The sequence below is a fragment of the Phaseolus vulgaris genome, chromosome 10 (genome assembly GCF_000499845.2).
Source record: "Phaseolus vulgaris cultivar G19833 chromosome 10, P. vulgaris v2.0, whole genome shotgun sequence".
NCBI classification, from domain to species: Eukaryota; Viridiplantae; Streptophyta; class Magnoliopsida; order Fabales; family Fabaceae; genus Phaseolus; species Phaseolus vulgaris.
This window is the reverse complement of record NC_023750.2, coordinates 6,716,559-6,738,017: the sequence shown is the minus strand read 5'-3', so window position 1 is coordinate 6,738,017 and position 21,459 is coordinate 6,716,559. Positions and strand designations below refer to the sequence as shown.

Below are 21,459 nucleotides of genomic sequence, written 5' to 3'. Positions count from 1 at the left end.
ATGGATGTGTCAAAATCACCAACTCACTAATTGGATCTCTTTTAGTAGGGCTTTGGAGTTGCGTTTTGGCCCCTCCACTTATGCCAACCACCAGGCTGAGTTATTTAAACTCCGACAACATGGCACTGTAGTTGAATATCAAAAGGTTTTTTAAAAACTTTGCAATCAAGTTTTGGGCCTTACACCTGAAATTATTCTAAATTGTTTCATCTCCGACCTCATCCCTGACATACGGAGGGAAATGGTTGTTCTCCAACCCAGCTCAATCACACAAGCCATGGGCCTTGCAAAGTTATTAGAATCTAAGTTCCAGGACTCCAACGTGTTATACGCCAGGTGCCTTTTTTACCCCAACCTTCACCACATTTATTACCCCCACCACGTCCCTCTTTTCCACCCCAGCCACCCTCCACTACACCCCCTCAACTACCCATAAAAAAACTCACCTTCGTCCAACTCCAAGAGCGCAAAGCTACTGACCTCTACTACAATTGTGATGCAAAAAAATTTCCAGGTCACAAATGCAATTCTAGTCGTTTTCTATTATTGTTGAATGAAGACCTCACCCTAGAACACCCTACTAATACCTCCCCACACATTTTTTCCAACCCACAATTCCCCCCTTTTTTCGACCCCGGACTAGACTTTTCCAACCCAGAACTAACGATACTCATATTAACCTATCATTCCAAGCCCTCTCTGGAACCCCTTCCTCCAATACTTTTAAACTTGAAGGTCTCCTTGGTCACCTTTCTATCACTATCCTTATAGACACCAGCAGCTCCCACAACATACTACAACCCCGTCTAGCAAACCACGTCCAATTGTGTACCATTCTTATAACACCATTTTCAGTCATGGTGGGAAACGGATCACGAATACATTGTTCGTCTCTTTGTCCTAATGTTTCATTTTTCATCCAACACCATAATTTTTCCATTCCCTTCTACCTTATCCCAATTGAAGGCGCTGATATGGTCCTTGGAATGGACTGGCTACGTTCCTTGGGTCCTTTACAAGCTGATTTTTCAATACCTCATCTTTCCTTTAATCATAAGGGTTTTTCAATTACCCTCCATGGCACCACCAAACTTCTCCACACCCATGCTTCACCCAACCATATTTGCCAACTCTTACATAACAACGTTGTAGCCTCTATACATCTTCTTACCTTCCAATCACATCACCCCACTATCCATTGCCCCCAACCCTTCTCCCCATCCAGATATTAACCAGTTGTTACAAAAATACACTACAATTTTTTCACGTCCTCATGGCCTACCCCCTCACCAACCCCACAACCATCACATTCCCCTCCTTCCCCAATCCTCCCCAATTAATATCAAACCCTACCGCTATCCACACGCCCATAAACACATTATGATATCCCTCATTTAAGAAATGCTAACCGAAGGCATCATACGTCCCAGCACCAGTCCCTTCTCATCCCCAGTCATATTGATAAAAAAATGGCACTTGGCGTTTTTGCGTAGACTACAGAGCCCTAAATGTTATCATAGTGAAGGATCGTTTCCCTATTCCCACAATTGATGAGTTATTGGATGAGTTAATTGTGGCTAAGGTGTTCACCAAACTAGATCTTCGCTCAAGGTATCATCAAATAAGAGTAGACCCCAAGGATTGCCACAAAACAGCATTTAGAACTTTTGATGGGCACTACGAGTTTCTCGTTATGCCTTTTGGCCTTTCTAATGCACCCTCTACCTTCCAAGCAGCCATGAATGACCTCCTAAGACCACATCTACGCCATTTTGTCCTAGTGTAATTTGATGACATCCTCATTTATAGTCAGTCTATGCCAGAACACATCCAGCACCTGACTCTAGTTCTAGAGTTATTGGAAAACAACAAATTCTTTGTTAAAGAGTCTAAATGTGTTTTTGCCACTACCCAAGTTTCTTATCTGGGCCATCTCATTCAAGAAGGCACAATCACCTCTGACACAAACAAAATACAGGCCATCCTCCTTTGGCCCAGACCCACATCCCTCACCACTCTCCACGCTTTTTTGGGAATTACGGGATTTTATAGAAAATTCATTTGCAGTTATGCCACTCTTGCCTCTCCACTCACGGATTTACTAAGATTGACAAAGTTTACATGGACTACAACGGCTCAAGAGTCCTCTGTACAATTGAAAAAAAAAAATTAACTACGGCATTAGTACTGCATCTTCCAAATTTTTCTCTACCCTTTGTTGTTGAAACAGATGCGCCGAATGTTGCCATTGGTGCAGTCCTATCTCAAGAAGGTCATCCTCTTGCGTTTTTCAGCAAAAAAACTCTGTCAAAAAATGCAAAACAGCTCAGTGTATGTTCGAGAAATGCTAGCCATTACAGAGGCAGTGAAAAAATGGCGGCACTATCTTATTGGAACACATTTCAAATCATAACAGATTAGCAAAGTCTGAAGGCATTACTTACCAATGTTTGCCACACGCCTAACCAACAAAAATGGGCCACCAAGCTCTTAGGGTACAGCTTCGAAATCATATATCGTTCAGGACACAACAACCAAGTCACTGATTTTTTATCCAGACCACCATCTCCCTCTTTTTAGCAGAGTCTTCATCGATTCCCAATATCGTCACAGAATTATACCATTATTATGCATCAGAAGAAGGGACAAAAGAAGTGCAAAATTTATTGTCATCACCTACCTCAGCATACAATCTTCAACGAGGTCTCATTTACCATCGTCAACGCCTTTATTTGCCTGCTAGGGGTGCCCTTCGTTCTACAATTTTGCACGAATTTCACGCCACTCCATCCGCAAGTCACTCGGGTCTCAAAGCAACCATGGCACGACTAGCCACCTCCTTCTACTGACCCAGAATGTACCGTGATACAAAAACATACATCAAACAGTGTCTTCCCTGCCAACAAAACAAACCCAGCAATCAAAAACCTTTAGGATTACTCCAACCAATACCTATACCAGCCAAGCTTTAGGAAGAATTAACCACAGATTTTATCACCCACTTACCTTCATATTTTGGCCACACTGTCATATGGGTAGTCTGTGATAGACTATCCAAGTCTACCCATTTTATTACCCTACCCACCTCCTTTATTGCCACCCAGTTAGCTCACCGTTTTTCTATTGAAATTTGCAGGTTGCATGGAGTTCCAAAGTCTATCATTTCTGATCGGGATCCTCTATTCCTTAGCCATTTTTGGAAAGAATTGTTTCACCTATAAGACACCAAATTAAAATTTAGCACAGCTTACCATTCACAAACGGATGGTCAAACAGAAGTTATCAATAGGAGTTTAGAAATATACCTGAGATGTTTTACCAATGACAATCCGCGAACTTGGTACAAATTTTTACATCTAGCAGAGTTCTGGTACAACTCATCATATCACTCTGCCATCAACACGACTCTTTTCCAAGCGCTATATGGACGACCTCCACCAACAATCCCCGACTACGTTCCAGGAACAGCGACAGAGCCCACCCTTGACACCACGCTCCAAAAACGTACACAGATGCTCCATCAGTTGAAGGCCACCCTCGCGAAAACGCAACAGCGCATGGCACTAACAACAAATAAGAGTCGACGCCATCACACCTTCGACGTCGGTGATTGGGTTCTCCTCCGTCGCTAAAGCTTATCGACAAATGTCTCTTTTAGCAAGAGGTCAAAACAAGTTTTCCCAGAAATTCTACGGTCCTTACCCCATCAGCCGCCTCATTGGCGAAGTTGCCTATGAACTTCTCCTTCCACCCTCTTCCAAAATCCACCCGGTGATCCACATCTCCTTGCTTAAACCATATCACGGACCCAAACCACCTCTTTCCTTTCATATGTCTCAAGAGGATGATGCCCCCTCGACCATCTCCCACACAATCCCCACACTTTGTCCTACTTCAACAAACACTGCTTCTAACTCTACACTTTCAAACTAACTGGTAATATCAAACCCCACTCAAACCACTTCAGTTTCCACCACGTGCCCACCACCAACGGCTCGTGTTGAACCGCATAGTCCAGCCATTAACATTCAACCACGTGGATCCACACCATCATTACTACCACCCACTATCCCTAACTTTTCACCTACCCCAGTCGTGCCTAATTTATCAGCTACCCACGCACATTCGTTATTACCCTCAACAAACCCAAAATTCTCACCTACCTCACCTACTTCATTAATTACGCCAGCTACCAACCCTTTCTCACCTACTACATTAATCACACCAGCAGGCCCCACCTCCTCACCTACCCCCACTCTCAAGAACCTTCCTTTTACAAATAATCCTAAAGAGCCCAAAGAGTACAATTCCAATTCCAGCCCAATAAATGCCTCGCACTCAATTCCTATGGCCCAACTCTCCTCCTACCCTAAAGCCCACAATTCAATTCCTTTTGTTTCACTTCCTTTTGCCCAATTTACCCAGTACCTACCAACCTTGAGGACAAGGTTGTTTCCCAGGAGGAGGCAATTGATACTAGACCCACATCTTTTAGGCCCATCAGGAAAATAACAAAGCCCACAAAGTTCAAAGATTACATCTAGAAGCATTAGCTGACATAGTTATATATTTCTATTAGCAAAGGGAACAGTTGTCCTATAGGGATTGGCTTACAATAATGTATGTGGTCTATAGAAGACAATTTCATCTATATAGACTTTTTCCTTCTTTTTCTCAGTCTTTGTGCCCTTATCCTAGAACACCATAACAACTTGTTTGTTATAGTTGATCTCTTGATCATTAAAACCTAGACTAAAATTAAATCTTATATATCATTTTTGAATCGGTGAAAACTAATCCATCAATTCCTATCAAAAGTTTGATTGTAAATATAAAAACTTGTCACGGTTATTCAATGACATACTAAAAGTCTTGAAAAGCTAAACAAAAAGCACTTGTCATAGAGTTAGAAGACTAAGAGAAATTATACAATGAGTTTCCTAAATGGAGTTGCATGAGGTTTAAGAAAGTGTCTCATGGACAATAGTTCAATACATTGGTAGTCCTTATATGACCGATGAAGTGCAAGGTTCATCCTATTACATCCTAAACATCTTTTTTTATCATTTAAGTCATGCATCAAAAGCTTCAAATAATACAAGTCAGTTACTAAATTGAATGTTATTTTTGTAACTGAAAAAAATATCATGTTATTTTATTCACAGCAATTGCAAAAGATGGAAATGATAATATCTTTCCACTAACATTTGCAATTGTTGAAGGTGAAACATATTAATATGGTTTTTCAACTTTTGCAACATCATGTAGCACCTTAGGAAATCTTATGCATGGTCACATATAGGAACAAATATATTATCAACCATAAAGTATCAAGAAGTTGGTTGGGGTGTCGAAGGTCTACAATCAATCAAACATATTACCTCAAACTTTAAAAAGTCAAAAAGGCAAATTTGAAGAGACAAGTCATCAACATAGGAACTCATATTTCCTCTTTCATACATTTTTTACACATTATTTCATGACATTTTATAACATAATTTATTATTTTTATTATAAGGGCTAAGAGATGAAACAACCACAATCTGGCTAAATTAAATGTTTCGTAGTCTGAGTTTCAACAAGTCATTGCTTTGTTAGATCAAATATCATTGAAAAGTGAACACAAACTTATGATAAAAGTAAAAGATATTTTCATATGGTACCAAATCTTATAAAGTGTAATAGTTCTATTTAGAAAGAAATAATAGTCAAATCCATAATTTCCCTAACCAAAACAACATTTGAAAGAATATGAATGAGACACCAAAGTAAATTTCATGTTAAGAGCATATCATAAATACTCGAAAGAAATAAGTACCTTGATCAAACAAAAACAACAAAAATCTCTCACATATCACACCTAAAGGTACAATAAACAAAATTTTAAGCTTGATGTTCAAAAGTTAACAAATCATCAATGTGAGCTCAAGTTAAATGACTTGGGGTTGTTGATTTTGGGAAATTTCAAGCAATTCAACTTCCTTGCATTCATGTTATGATTGCCTGTTCTTCTTATCATTTACAATTTTTACATTCATTAACCACATCTATACGTTAGAAAATCATTTTAAATACTTATGAAGTTCACCTTCATCGTGTTTAAAATCAATATTTTTGGTCTTGATATATAAGTGCAAATTTTAGTCTTAACCCTCACATGTCTAAACAACAATGATGAAGTCCAACTACAAATCTCATTCATGATGAAATGGGTCAACTTGTTCAAAATAAATCCAAAAGATACTTATTTTGCAAAACTGAATATCATAATTGTGATAACTGTCCATTTAAACAGTGAGAGACATATATATTATACCATTTGAATTTCCTTCAATGAAAACTTAATATATCTATATTAAATAAAAAAAATCCTACTTCAATTAAATATTTACCATAATTAATTTCAATTTTCATTTCATTTAACAGGAACAATATAGCTTAGGGTACAGAATTATAATTTGAAAAAAAAAATTAAGTACATCTTAAAAATATAATCACTTAGATACTTGTTTTAAATGTAAAAAATACAACTTTATAAAATTTAAATTAAAGCCTACATTACTAAATTTTTTAAATACCCAAAATATTTTTGAAATTTTGATTTGAAATAGAGATGTGAAGCTTGATTCTGAAAATTGAGTATTTTCTGGAATAAGTAATTCAGAAGTATTTGTGTATATTTTATTTTCTGAAAATGAGAATCCATAAATGATTTTGAAATGAAAAACGTATACAAGAAAATGAAATCCAAAATGTTAGTTATGAATTTCAAAATATGAATTTCAAAAGAGAAAATTTGGCTTACGAATTTAGGTTTTCAAAAGAAAAAATTTAAAAACAGGAGGATCTTTCTGTCGTTTTACCTGTGATGGTGAAATTTGCAAAATGAAATAATGCAAGAAGTAAAATCTAATTATAATCTAAATGTATTGATCAAAAGATGTTTCAACACTATTTACAAATACATAAACTGGCTCAAAAGTAAGCTCGTCTTGTGAGATAGTTGGTAAAATTAGAATATAATGATGCTTAAAGCATAGTCAAACACTAACATTTTCAATGGGCAAATTAATCAATTAAAAAAAATTGGGATGTCGCTATATATGCAATTAACATGAAAAAAAGACATAACTGATCATTAAAATGTATATAATCACATTGTAAAAATTAATTTTCTGAATTATACAACTCTGATATAGTAATAACCTTAAGATTATCACTTGAAATTTAAAAGAACTGATTAAGTCCTAAAGAAATTAATCTTACCAAAAAATAGTCTAGCAAGTTGCAATATTTGATAAAAAAAAATCAATTTATTTTTTTATAATAACAACATCTAGGAAAAGTTTATCCAAACAATAGGTACTAACTCACATTATTCATCCTTAATCATCCTTAAGTCATGTTGAAGATGTGTCTAGATTAGAAAAAAAATTGTGACTTACCCTTGAGAGTTGTGGATGGTTAATAGAATGTGTTTCATAAACAAAACATAATAGAATATCCAAAAGACAAAAAGAATCATTCTTATATCATTCAAAATTTATTAAATGTGTTAAAAAAAAGGTATTCGAAAATGGTTAAGAATTATCCTTTTCCAATAACAAGATTACGGACGGACAAATATGCATGTACTCCCATTTGTCATTTCCACTGCTTGTTCTCAACATTGTCCATGAAAATACAGAGAGAAAAAAAAACGAATGGTCTTTGATGGCTTTGGAATTTTTGAAAACTGCCTTGTTAATTTTATAAATTCACATGAATGTAGGAATGAACAAAGAAACACCCCTAATTCCCTAAGTTTAAAGTAAAGCAATACCTTCCATCACAACTTCATTTTCAAATCTAAAATCAAACTTTGCTACTTTTGTTAAAAAAATCAAATGTCTAACAATTCATGGTAAACCTTCACTAAGATTTTATAATTAAAGTAGAAAAAAAAGAACACGCAACAGAATCAAATCATAATACTAAATCAATCCAAAGAAACTTTCTCCCAAAACCAAAGTACTTTCGTACAATGAAGATGGAAACTGTCACAAGCAAACTAGTTAACTCTGTTGACATCACATCTCATTGATGACAAGCACCAAGCATAAACTTATGTTGAAGAATGAAAGTATAAAGATGGCTTTAGAATCATAATTTCACAAGTTTAAGTCCAGACAAAATATTCGCATTTACCAAAGCAGAAAAAGAGAAAAGAGGTACACAGAAGATAAATCTAATTTGATAAATAGGGCATTGTTACAGACCTAGGCAAACTTTACATCATTACAGGTTATAGGGGATCCGTGATTCAATTGAAGCCAATGATTTAGTTAGAATGGGATCTAATGGGAATGATCATCAAATAGAAAAGAAAAATCCATTAGTAGACAAGCACTACTTCAGCGTTCACAACTCTTCCTCAAGTCACCAACATAACAAAAGGCAGTGAAATAAACTTGCACAACAGCAACTCATGGACACTTCCTTTGGATATATGAAGCTCCATGCTCTTCATACCTGCCAGAAATGCATTAAAACGATTCAGTTTTCAATAATAGAAGCCTAATTTGGCGAATTTCCTTTTCTTATGATAAAATAGGGAAAACAAGAAAGGCAATGTGAATAATGAACTAGTATGATCACAATTTGGTGAATAGGGGATAATTACTCGGATTTGGAGAACCACATTTGCTGGAAGGAGCCAAGAGATGCCAATATACTACCCCCTATCCAAACACTGCATATAAAAGTCATTCATTAATTAAGTTAGAAGACAAAGTATATGTACAATGCATCAATCAACAATTTACTAACACAAAATGTTAATCTGAGTCCCCAACCCCTTATTTTGGAGAGATATGGAAGCATAACAATAAAAAGGAGGGGCAAAAATTAAGTTGGTTTTTTCAAAACTAATAAAAGAAAACTACACGAAGTAGCAAAGAAAAATCCCACTGATCAATCAATTTAAGATTTGTCAATAGAAAAATTGTGTTCAAGCAATACAAAAAACAGGCTGGCATGGCACATATTTTGTCTCACAGGATCTCCAGTCCATTTGACATCTATGATGCATTCTCTTGCTTCAGCCCGAGTGGTGGTTTCAGAATGAAGAAGTTAAAGTTGTAGCTCACAGAAATTCCAAGCTCAATAAACCATACCAAAGACACCAGAAAACAGACATGGGCAGTCAAATCAGAGTTTTAGGAGTTATAAATTCATACAACAGAAAGAAATTAAATCAATTAGACAAGCTTCTTGAGTTTCTTATTTCACGTAGAAAGGCCTAAATCATCTGAAGGATGGTTTATTTTCAGTGTTAAAGAACAAAACAAAATATAAAATAGGCTGCTTATGTAAAAATTGAACTCCACCAAAGTATAGAAATAAAGCCTTCAAATCTGTAATAAATGGAATAATGAAAACATTGCTTCCCAGATGAATAAAAACCTAGCCACTTCATATACTGATATGTGTAACCATGGAGAACTTGTAATAAACCTGATTTTTCTTTTGCAGGAAATAACCAGGAAAGAGAAGTAAAACAGCAAAATGATAATGGCGTAATTAATAAGTGCATTGACACAAGATAGATAACACACCTAAACCTTCTTTCAGTAGCATTCCCACTGGCCAATACTTTTACTCTGGCAGCTTGAGGGGACTCCTGCAATGGAAATGAAATTGTAGTCAATTCTTACTACAATTAATCGTTCCAGCTTCTTGAAAAACAATGGTGATCACATGCCATCTGGTGAATTAATTTAAATAGATCCAATGTGTTGATTTTTATAATATTATAAACTCAAATATAACTTCTAAGAAATTCTAATAAATGTTTTCAATTAATCTCCCCTTGTTAGAACTGCCAGCCTGCAGAAGCTTTAGCTAAAGGTTTATAATCCACTTTGACCACAATCTTACAGATTACGATTGGACTTTACAATGATATAGATTTTCTGTTGTCGTTAACATCAGTATGTTAAGATATAAGGGTTAAGATAGTCCAAACATTAATGAGTTTGTTAGTTGATGAGGTGTTAGTCAGGTATAAACAGGGGGAGAAGGATAGAAGACAGGTATAAATATCTTCATTTGTAGATGAGCATTAGCTTCTCGTGAAAGGAGAAATCCTTTGTAAAGGGAAAAATGAAACCCTGGGAGGAACAGGATAGTCTCCTATTTCTTGTTCTTTCATCCTATTCAATAAAAATCTTTCGTGTCTCTTTTCAATTCTTGGTTTTGAACAGATTTCATAAAAAAAAAATTAACTTAAAAGGTTACACAAAATTTCATCCCAAAAGAAAGCTAAGAAAAAAAAAAAAAATATATATATATATATATATATATATTAGCACATAGAATCTCTCCAATGCCTTGCATATGAAAGTTCCGCTGAAGAAAGACCCCAAAGGAAACCAAAAGTACAGATTTACCTTCAATATTATATTTGGAAGTAAAAAGAAGTTGATTTTTTTTTAAAATAGAAGTAAAAACACTCCACAAGCCTTCTATACAGAAATCAAATGTACTTAATTATAATCTACAAAAAAGGTGAAGACAAAAGCTTCAGCCAATAAATTATAGAATTTATAGACAGATTTACAAGTCCCTCCTATAAAGCCTTGCACTCTGAATAAAATACACAAGGGCTCATTTGTTGAAATATATACCTCTAGCAAGTCTTTCTCAAGCCGTTCCTTTAGTTGTTGCATTGAAGCTGTACCACCAGCAAGCTGCATGTGATAAACGAAATCAACTTTAATTTACCAGGTAAAGATATTGAAATGAAATGCTTCAAAAAACCTATCAAGTGATCATAGACTATACATAATAAATATGTACATCATGGTTTCAGCAAATAATTGTCAGTTAAGTTCTGCGTAAAAGGTCATTTGACTAAAAATAGAACTCAAATAAAATTCCAATCAAGATAAAAGCACAAGTTATTATGCGTGTAATATCCTGAAACAACAACTAGGGCAACACTTCCACCCACCCCAACAACTGCAACCCAATCTCAAAATAACTCCAAAATTTTCCATAAAAAAAAGGATGCCCCTGTATCTCTTTTTACACCAAAATTGAACTTGGCAAACTAAATAAGAACTACTTGAGTATGAGTGTGTGTGTGTACACACACAAAGTAAAAGAAAAAGAAATAAAATGGAAATCAACTTTACCAGTATACTACTAAACAACTCTCTTCGAATGTCTACATCACACTTGTTAATGCTTTCAATGACCTACAAAATGGTAAAACAATCAGCAAAAGCAAGTCAGGTACTTCAAACAAATACGCTTTAAGTTTAATAAATTACCATTTGAGGAAGGCCACGAACTGAAGGAGCAATTTCAGCAAAGCTCTCCATGCCAGGAATTGACTGTACACCATTGACACAATAAGAAAATTAGTAGACAGAAGAGAAGAACAGAAATATGTTAAAGAACTGCAGAACAAAATAGAAGCACAACAAAAAATGGACCAGACAGAACATCAAAATAAATGACCACCAGACAGAAGATTTCATTGTGGCACAAGGGGAAGAGAGGGAGAAAATTGCATTAAAAAATTTTAAAACTTTTTTACAGTACACATCCAAAAGGAAAATATTTTCACATATAGGGCATTGCTAGGTGTATAGACATTATGTCTTTGAATTATTTCTTTTTCAAAATTAATATGGCTTGAATCATTATTTACTTTTATGTTTATATTGCAGATTGAAGCTACATACTGAGTTATTTAAATTTTTTTGTATAAAGAAAACTTGTGACATTGCAAGTTATTGAACAAGAATCCTATTACTCATTAGTGTCACCATATATTTAGATTAACAATTTCATAAAGATGTCTTTCATTCAATTCTTAACAACAATCTTCAGTGGGAAGTGTCTTTTGGCACCTCGCCTGTAGGTGCTTAAAGTCCTTAGTACATTAAGGGTTTAACAACATTGCTTAAAGTCCTTGCAAGAAATCCTTGGCATATTTCTAAGAACATGAAATACCATAAATGATTTATATTAAATGAACAAGACAAACTAATCACATCTATGCATGCAAGCCACATACCTGAACCAGGGATGGATTGAAAAGAACATCTGGAATCTTAAATCTGTCAGATCCAATTTCAAGTGTCCTGCATGATAAAAATAAATACATCATAAACAAAACAATAGACAAAAAGTTACACTAAAAACCAGAAGCAGCAATCAGGCTATGAAGTACAAATAGTAGCACATTAAATGAAAGAAGATATTTTGAAGATAAAACGACATTCATTCCATCCTCATCCATGTTTCAATTAAAAAGAATAACACTGACTTACTGGCCATCAGGAAGCTCATATGAGGTCATTGGGATGTTTGAATATGCACTCTCTGTCAAATAAAGGGAAAAATATAGTTTTAATGTACAGAAACTGCAATTCTATTGGAACCAAGGTAAAAGCATCTTCTAGAGCTATAAAGGACTGACTGAACTGGTACATGTTTATCACTAAACCAGATGATTGAAAAAATATCATATATGGCCTAAGTGAAAGCCCATACATCAAGTTGAACAAATTACATCACAAGAGGCATCACATAAAAAGATATCTAAGAGGTGTACATAGAGAAAGGAGAGCAAAGGAAATAAAAGAATGCCACAATAAAAACTAGGAACCTTTTCCACAAGCCATTAAAGAACAATAAAACACAGCAACAATACTATTCAAACAAGAGCACACTTCCAATAATATTCAAAACATTATACAAGGTGACACAACAAGAGGTAAACAAACCATCATAAGGAGTATCCGGTGCACGGCACACACATTCCTTGATATCACTGGCAATCACCCTCTGCATAAGAGAACAGACATCAGATAAAGAAAATGCAGAAAGTTATGAGATATTACATCGCCATTCACAGACCTGCGAATAGAGTTTGTAGCTTTCAGTTGTATTTGGAAAATCAATATCTACTGTCTGCAAGGTTCAGAAAAAAAAATAATGAGAAATAGTAATCATTTATGCATACAATGGCAGTTGAAATCATATAGAAAGGTACGAGCCAAAAACTAAATTTTGGTGCTAATAAAGTAAAAAAAAAAGTCAATTTTGCTCATTTGCCCCAAAAGTTCTATAATTACTTTTAAATATTAATTGAAATAACAGATGCAAGGTTATAATGTAACTGAAATAAAGGATGTAAGATAACTACAACTCACTTTTTCTTCGTTGTTCTGATCCTTAATTCTATACCTAAAAGGCTAACACTGTTCCCTCTTTTATACCTAAAGTTTAAAATCAATTTGCTAACATGTGCAAACATTTAGTACGATGTCCAAATTATTCAGTTCAGATCACTACCAGAAGTATACTGGCACTTACCAGTTTCATCAAATTACATCCATAACTGAAAACAGCTCAAGAAGAACACTCAATTAAAAGAGACAAGAAAAACCATATTACAACCATCCAGAAGCCCTTGAGGCACAAGCAGTACATATAATACCCAAGTTCAAATTTTAAAGAAAACAACAGGAAAAAAAAACCTGGATCTGGCTGCCTCACACTTTAATGATTGCAAGCAAATTGAATAAAAAAAATGTTACTAAGAAGTCATCAGGATGAAAACATTATACCTGAAACTCTCCAGGGCGTATTTCCTTTCTCCTAAAGGAATAACGTGGTTTCATCTATGCCAAAAAAGGGAAAAATCTCAGGCAGATAAAGTCAGAGCATCTTTATTTTATATGATCACTGACAAATATAGTAAGTAATTTTTGTCACCCACCGTAATACCCTTGCTTTCCAAGCTTTTCATCAAGCAATCTGTAAGAAATTCTCCTCCAATTGGAGAGGTTGCCACAGCCTTATGTTGTTAACAAAGTAGAGATATGAGCAGACAAAAAGACGTATAGTATTAGCCAAATCTCAAATATAAATGTTGAGTACAATAAAACATTATATTCTTAATTTGACATGTGTGTGTATGTGGCACACACATAATGGCAGACATTATGCAGAAGATACATGAAAAAATATTAGTTTGTAAATTACCTAGGCAAGCAATAGTACCTCACATATCCATAGTCTTTCTCTCTTACAATTTTGATACTTGTTGTAGTTTTGTAAAACACAATCTAATGACTGAGTAATAATATAGAGATTATGGCCAATAAATAAGAGCTTCAGTGTTTTCTCAGGATTTTCTTTTATACATTTGATGTATATATTTCGCACTGTTAATCAAATAATCACATCAGTTCAAATTTATCTATAACCCATGTTGAGTTAGGAGATCCTTTTCAAATACCCACTTCATCCTTTAAGCCTTAAAAAAACCTTTTCCAGAGTGGTGTATACAGTAAATTGGGTCAATGCAGGTTCTTCTAACAACATCAAAGTCAAATTTAATAAATTGGATAACAAAACTAAATATTGAAATTCCAATGTCAATTTTATTGGATTCAATAGTAATGAATACCTTCTGAAGAACATAACCATCGTGTACTGGTGCAATTGTAGTTGACCCTCCACCACTGAAAACAATGGAATAATGAAGAAAATGTTATGTTTCTGGCATGTTAGTCTAACATATTAGAAGTAATAATAAATATAGAAAAAGTTGTACATTTTCTCCTTCCCCTTTTCAATTTTCTCAATTGAATTCTCAATCTAATATGTATATGCTTAAAGTTTTTCAATTTAGTCCACCCAATGCATTGCTTTGACTCAAATAGTAGGAAATTCAACTTTCATCATTATCAGCCTCCTATGATGTCTCCAATATGGTGCTAACCCATTCCACTTTTTTAAAAGAAATATTGGCAAAGTCTCATTGCTTGTCACCAAACCCAAATGACTACTTTAAAATGGTTGAGCAGGAAAATAACAATCTTTAGGCATGTTAACATACATAACAGAGAAGCTTTCAAATTATTATTTCTCAACGTAAGGTCGCAGGTTACTTATTTATTTAACAATAATTTAGAATAAGCAAAACCCTCTTGGTATTTATTTCATACAGTTAACTGTAATAACCGTAAACTTCCTATTCCAGAACTGAAATAAAATAAAAACAAGTATAATTTCTTATATGTCATTGTCGACTCTTTTGATTCAGTGATTTCAAGTACATGAATGAAACTTTTTTTATCTTGATACTAAAGTGAAAGTATATGACTACTGCTTCAAGCAAGTATAAGAGAACACAGGCTGAAGAAGAATTTCAACTGTAAACTGCGATACTGATTACTGATTACATGGCATTGAGTGTGAAAAAAGGAGTAGGTTGGAAGAAAAAAGAGAAGAGAGAATCTGGGAGAACTAGCAAAAAAATGAGAAAGGTGGCAAGAATTTGAGGAGTGAAATATTCTGTGCATCTGCAGAATTTCCCATCATTTTTTTTCTTTGATTTCAGCACAAGAGAGATCTATCTTGATCTACATTATTTGTTCTATAATTCCAAATTCCTATTTTATCTTACTATATATGGTAAAAGTAAGCCATGTAAGATCTAGTTAAACAAGACAAGGACAAATATAACTTAGGCCGTCCATATATAATATTTTGAAAGGTAAGCAATTGTTATACGGAAATGAAGGAAAACACCATTGTTCACAATGATACTACAGCAGAATAAGAACAAAACTACCATTGAATAACCTCATGATCTCTTACCCATCAACAACTAATGACGTAGCACGCCCTGATGCAAAGGAAGTCAGAACCTGTATGTGAACACAAGGAATAAACGTTCAGTACCTTTTTTGTTCTCACTCCACAACAGATATTATTTTATGAAGTATAGGTTGGCGAAGCACTAACAGCATTCTTCGCCAAAAATAATGCAGGTGCCTTGTACTTCTCAAACATAAGCTCTGCTGTCCTGCAATAATAAAATCCAAATTATACATACTGACACTTTAAGATGAGCTCATAATTCTAGACAATAAATTATAATAAGAATACCTTTCTCTCTGCTGTTGAGAGTTTGAAGAAGGCTCAGCAAGGAGCATAGGATGCTCTTTAGGATCAATCAATAGGCACTCCCTACCAAAAACAGAAAGCATGGCTGATCAATAGGCACTCTCTACCAGAAAAAGAATGTGCAGCCAGTGACAAATAAAATAATTCCTAAGGTATATGAAATATGTAATATAATAATAAAAATTTAAAAAAAATGTCAAAGCAAGACTAGGAAAAGAACTAACAAAAAGAATCTAATATCTTGGCGTTGCAAGGTTCATCAATTGTTCCATGCCAGAAGGAAGGAGAACTAAGTCATAATTGAATCCTAGTGTTTGGCCTATTACACTCTTAAGTAGAAAGAGTTACAACCTGACAATTAGTCGCTTTGGCATAGTGATAAGCACTTGATCCAACATGAGTTTAATTCCTAGTGGGGCAATTGTTTAAGAGAAGACTATTGCACCAATTGTCTCAGCAGAAGTTAGGTAGCTTAAGTCACAATAGAAGAGTTTGATTCGTAGCGGGGAAATTACCGAAGGAAATTGTTACAAGGTGCATAAATTATCCCGTGACAAAGGTCAAATGGGTCAAGTCACAATCGAATCATGACACTTAAACTACTACGCTCTTAAATAGAAAGAGTTGTCTTAACTATTAGCTATAGTTTTTGGTATAATGGTAAGTGTTTGATCCAACACTTGGTGATAAAAGCAACTTTTATCTATCAATCAGATAATGATTCTTCAAAATAATCCCATCCAAACATGCACTTTGGTTACATGGTTCAAACAATATAGAGATATATTCAAATCAATGTTTTCAACAAATTCATTTTATGGTTTTTTTAATGGTTCCTCTACCCTTTTAATTGCACTAAGTTCAATTTGGTCAACTTTTCTTGTTTGAGCCTTTGTTGACCTTCTTACATGGCCAAATCACTATTATGTGAGTTTTTTGTTATCTTCTCTTCTCCAAAACAGTGCTACTCCAACTCTTTTCCCATGTATCTTTGTTCTTTGTTCTTTCTTTCCTTTCTTTTCTTATTCACTCATTCATCTCAGCATTATCATCTCTAGTATACTTATCTATTCTCTTTTGCAATTTGTTGTCCAGCATTCACTACCATACAAAGCATCATCGATCATATAGCTATTTGATAGAATTTCCTCTTTTAGTTTGAATGTGCCCTTAAATAATCTATGTGTTTACTTCATCAGTTTGATTTATATGCACTTCTCCCCTTCAATTTCTCCCATTATTTTCTAAGACAGATCCAAAATACCTAACATGTGCAACTTGCGGTATGATGTCACCCCCTGTTTAACCTAACAACTTGATGTTTGCTAACTATTCCTGTGTTCCAGTAATGTTGTCAATCCGTACATGAAAGAGAAGGGCTGAGTGAGGCCTTGTACAGCCAATATAAAGTAAAAGTATGATAAATATTTATGGTATGGGCCATCAATGTTTGGAACAGAATCTTCATTGCTATCAAACAATTATTATCCACCATTAATACCGAGATTTCTCGTGTATTTATGTGCTTTAGATATAGGTAACAGATCAACTATTCTTTGGACAATTGCTTTTGAGAGGAATCATCAAATAATCAAAAAAGGAATCACATGAACTTTATCAAATTCCAACCATATCTGCCATAAAATAATCAATGCAGAAAGGAAAACACAATCCTACAATACATATCACAGACAGTTCAGAAAATCAGTATTGACCTGAAGGCATGATCCCATATGCTATCAACAATATCCCAGTCAGCTACAATTCCATCCTTAAATGGAGACAGCACCTGCTAACACAAAAATATAAAACAACAACTATTCATTGTTAAAAATAAATTACTAATCCTAATCAAATCAAGAAAGCCACTACAAAAGGGTTACCTCCATATAGTCTCTACGGTACCCCAAGGACTGCGATCCTACAAACAATTTCCTCTTTCCCTTGGCCTTGTCAGAATCAGCATTTCTAAGATTATTCTTTGATTCCCCAACTGAGGCAGAGTTCTTCTCGGCATCATCATCTGCTTCATCAACATCCATTTGATCAATTGCTCCAACAACCTAAATTCACACACAGAGACAAGACAACCACCAATTCATTATCAACAATCAAACTACCCATCAATTTTCCTGATACCTTCCAATCAACTATAAATTATAAATGCACCCAACTACACATCAAGCAGTAGTAGCCTATCACCACACAAAAATGCCAGTGTCCACTTTATTATTAACTCAAAGCATAACAAAATTCAATACTCTATCAACAAAACAAAACAAAATGGAAACAATTTCACCCTACCTATAAAAACGATAAACGGTACAACAATGTAGGAAAAACAGTAAACAAAAAACAAATCCCCGAAATTTCAGAAAAGTAAAAAGAGGAGCGAAAACACTTACAGACGGAAATACGGCCTTGGGAGCATCCTCACCGGCATAACCAGCTTTACATGTGTGTGAACCCAAGTCAAATACTATAGCTGATACTTCATCTGTGGAATCAGGCAAACGAAGAAAATTGAGTTCACTCTTCAGAAGGAGAAGGAGAACGAGAACAAGGAGAACAGGTTTGGATACTCACCACCGCCATACATGGCTGTGACTGGCTACGAACTCGACAGGTGAATTAGGGTTTTTTAATTTAAGGTTTACGGATTTTCTCTCTCTAGGGTTTCAGTAGAGAGAGAGAGAAGCTGCGGCGAAATGGAACGCCGCCGCGGGAATTTCCGGCGAGGTAGTCGGAGGAGGAGAGTAGAAGTGAGAAGCGCGCGCGATTTGAAGAACGAAAAATTAGGGTATGGTAAGGGCTACGATAATTCATAGGAAAATAATACTTAATATTCCTTTAAAAATTTACATCTATTTCACAACTACTTTAACAATGTAATAATAAAATTAAAAAATTAAAAATAAAACAAATATTACTAAAATATTATTATTTTGAGTTATTAAATAAATTTCTTTCATTTTATTTTATAGGTTTGAAAATATCATCACCTAAAACCCACACGTTACGAGCCTCCAACATTTTTTCTTAATTTATTTTTGTTCAGTACTTTATATTTATCTAGAGAAATATTTTTTCAAATTCAAATTTTTCTAAATTTTTTAAATTTAAATTTTCAATTTAAAATAAATAATTATTAAATTTGTTATGATTCAATATTATAAAGACTAAAATTAAAAAAAAATGTGTACACTGAAAAGAAATTCCTTCTACATATTATTATAAACTATATATGTAAAATTTAAATATGGTAAACTATATATGTAAAATTTAAATATGGTAGTATAAAAAAACTAATAGTTGTATGTTGTTGAACATTACACTATTAGAAACCTTATATTAAAATGAATTTGTTAAAAATATTGATTTGAATATATTTATGTTTGAACATGTAGCCACATTATTTTTAAGGTTCATTATCTGGTTGGTAGATAAAAGATGCTTTAATCATCAAGTTTTGGATCCAATACTTACATTATACTTAAAAATTATAGTTAATAATTTTGACACAACTTTTTTATTTATTTAAGAATGTCGTAATTCAAGTGTCATGATCCGATTGTGATTTGACCAATTTGACCTCTATCATGGGACAATTTATACACCTTATAACAATTTCCTTTGATAATTGTCTGGTACGAATCACACTTTATATTGTGACTTGCTCTACCTAACTTCTATTATGAAACAATTGGTGCAATAATCGTCTCCTAAACAATTGTGTCATTGAGAATTAAACTCATGTTGGGTCAAGTGCTTAACATTATGCTAAAACACTTATGCATTTGACTCGTCATATGGTCACATGTTCCTATTAAACTCATTGTCATATGTAACACTAAAGTCCATATTGATGACGGTCCTTATATAATTGTCATTGTGTAGTCAAACAACAATGATCCATTTATGTCCATATTACATAATGAAGATATATAGTACTCATTAAGTGATTATATGAAATTTTTAATATATTATCATACTCCATTAATGTTTGGGGAAAAATTGTTTGATGACTCAGAATATGTATTTATGTGGTCTCAAATAGATCATTTTGTTGTTGAGTGTTTCATACTAGGAAAAAACATGCACGGGGCAAAAGTTTATCCCAAGTTGGAAATCAATGATGAAAAACACTATCATACATTTTTTAAAATAAGTTCTTCCATTTTCTAGTTATTTAAGATAGGCAATCGATTTAAAACAACTCACTTTTTAACATCATATATTGCATTATTTACTAATAGAATTTATAACAATCAAATCAAAACACGCTACATAGTTCAAGTTAGTCCAACAAAATATTGAAAAATATGTTATGTCAAACAACAAAATTTGTGGTTTAAATTAAATTGAGTATTTTTTTTCAATCATTTGGCCCGTAACTTAATTGGGCTAGGCTAGATAAACAAATAACCTTATAGGATAACTATTTTATAAAATAATAATTACATTTAAAAAACAAAAAAATATTTTAAAACACATACAATGTAGTGTAATTTTTATTTATTTATATATAAAATTAATATATTTATAAGTAAAGTTATAAGTCTATTTAAAAAGGCATATTAGACCAACTTTATACAAATTTTTTAGGTGGTTATTAGCTTAATGTGAATCAAACCATTTACTTTACACATGCATTAATACAACTTTATATATTTTTTTATCAATAGAAATAAGAAAAAAAATATAAAGTATTTGGGATGTTCAAGCCCATGTATAAGTGAATGTTTTTTATACATCTACTGACATATAAAAAGAAACAACAACACAAAACATAGATATATGAATAAATGGCATGCATTTAAGGATGTGTAGTCTAACCATCATATACCATTACAACTTTTGGATCTTGTATTTCTATTACAAACTACAAGTAGCCTCTATCATTAGTCAACTTCGAATTTACATCATTTAATACCTCAATTTGAATTTTTCATGATTTTTTTACATATCTATATGTCCCAGTATGAATTGTTATAATCATATGTATTGTTATCTAATGTATATATCACGTCTTTCCTCGTTTCTCTTTTCTTTTTCACTATGTACATTGTTCTTGTTCCCATATTTTTTTGTCAATTAAAATTCTTCCTCTTTATCTTTTATTTTCTTGCACTTGTAGTTATCGTTTTGCTTACAAAGTACCAAGGAAACGTATATTGAGATTAACATAGTTTGATTTTGGTTAGGAAACAATTCATAATTTTGAACTTCATTTTCTTGCTAATAAAAAAGATTGAACTCCACAATTTAGGTATGTGAATAGAAACCATGATATTGTGGTGCAAATTGCATATATTCAAATGTACCTTTCAAATCAAAATTGTGGATTTCCCACTTGTCTCACTAGAAGCTACATTTATGCTTCCCAATAGATCTGGATTGGACCACTATGTATTCTTTTACCTAGTTTGTAAGTGAGTCTTGCTAACCCTTCTATAGAATTTGTTATACCCAAGGTAGTCAAAA

General features: G+C 33.6%; 1 protein-coding gene and 1 long non-coding RNA gene across 2 annotated transcripts; both read right to left on the bottom strand.

Moving 5' to 3' along the window:
• Positions 1 to 2,056: 2,056 nt before the first annotated feature.
• Positions 2,057 to 3,911, bottom strand: LOC137819303 (uncharacterized). The gene is made up of 5 exons (XR_011082267.1): positions 3,306 to 3,911; positions 3,007 to 3,215; positions 2,681 to 2,896; positions 2,445 to 2,586; positions 2,057 to 2,304 (listed from the first exon to the last, which is right to left on the bottom strand). It is a non-coding gene; the product is annotated as an uncharacterized lncRNA (long non-coding RNA).
• A 4,246-nt stretch (positions 3,912 to 8,157) lies between these two features.
• Positions 8,158 to 18,827, bottom strand: LOC137818524 (actin-related protein 4). Its single transcript, XM_068621995.1, has 20 exons — positions 18,562 to 18,827; positions 18,381 to 18,472; positions 17,859 to 18,038; positions 17,691 to 17,764; positions 15,958 to 16,038; positions 15,814 to 15,874; positions 15,667 to 15,716; positions 14,471 to 14,525; positions 13,778 to 13,855; positions 13,626 to 13,679; positions 12,913 to 12,966; positions 12,780 to 12,840; positions 12,324 to 12,375; positions 12,068 to 12,134; positions 11,316 to 11,378; positions 11,178 to 11,240; positions 10,668 to 10,730; positions 9,597 to 9,661; positions 8,663 to 8,731; positions 8,158 to 8,511 (listed from the first exon to the last, which is right to left on the bottom strand). The coding sequence occupies exons 1-20, from the start codon at positions 18,572 to 18,574 to the stop codon at positions 8,466 to 8,468; spliced, it is 1,341 nt and encodes a 446-aa protein (XP_068478096.1). The 5' UTR covers positions 18,575 to 18,827; the 3' UTR covers positions 8,158 to 8,465.
• Positions 18,828 to 21,459: the final 2,632 nt, after the last annotated feature.

Bases quoted from the DNA above. Each gene is read 5' to 3' on its own strand.
- LOC137818524 (XM_068621995.1), bottom strand. The intron at 17,765-17,858 runs GTAACCCTTTTG...TTGTGTTAGCAG, and splicing joins ACCGTAGAGACTATATGGAG to GTGCTGTCTCCATTTAAGGA. The intron at 12,376-12,779 runs GTTTGTTTACCT...TTTATTTGACAG, and splicing joins ACCGGATACTCCTTATGATG to AGAGTGCATATTCAAACATC.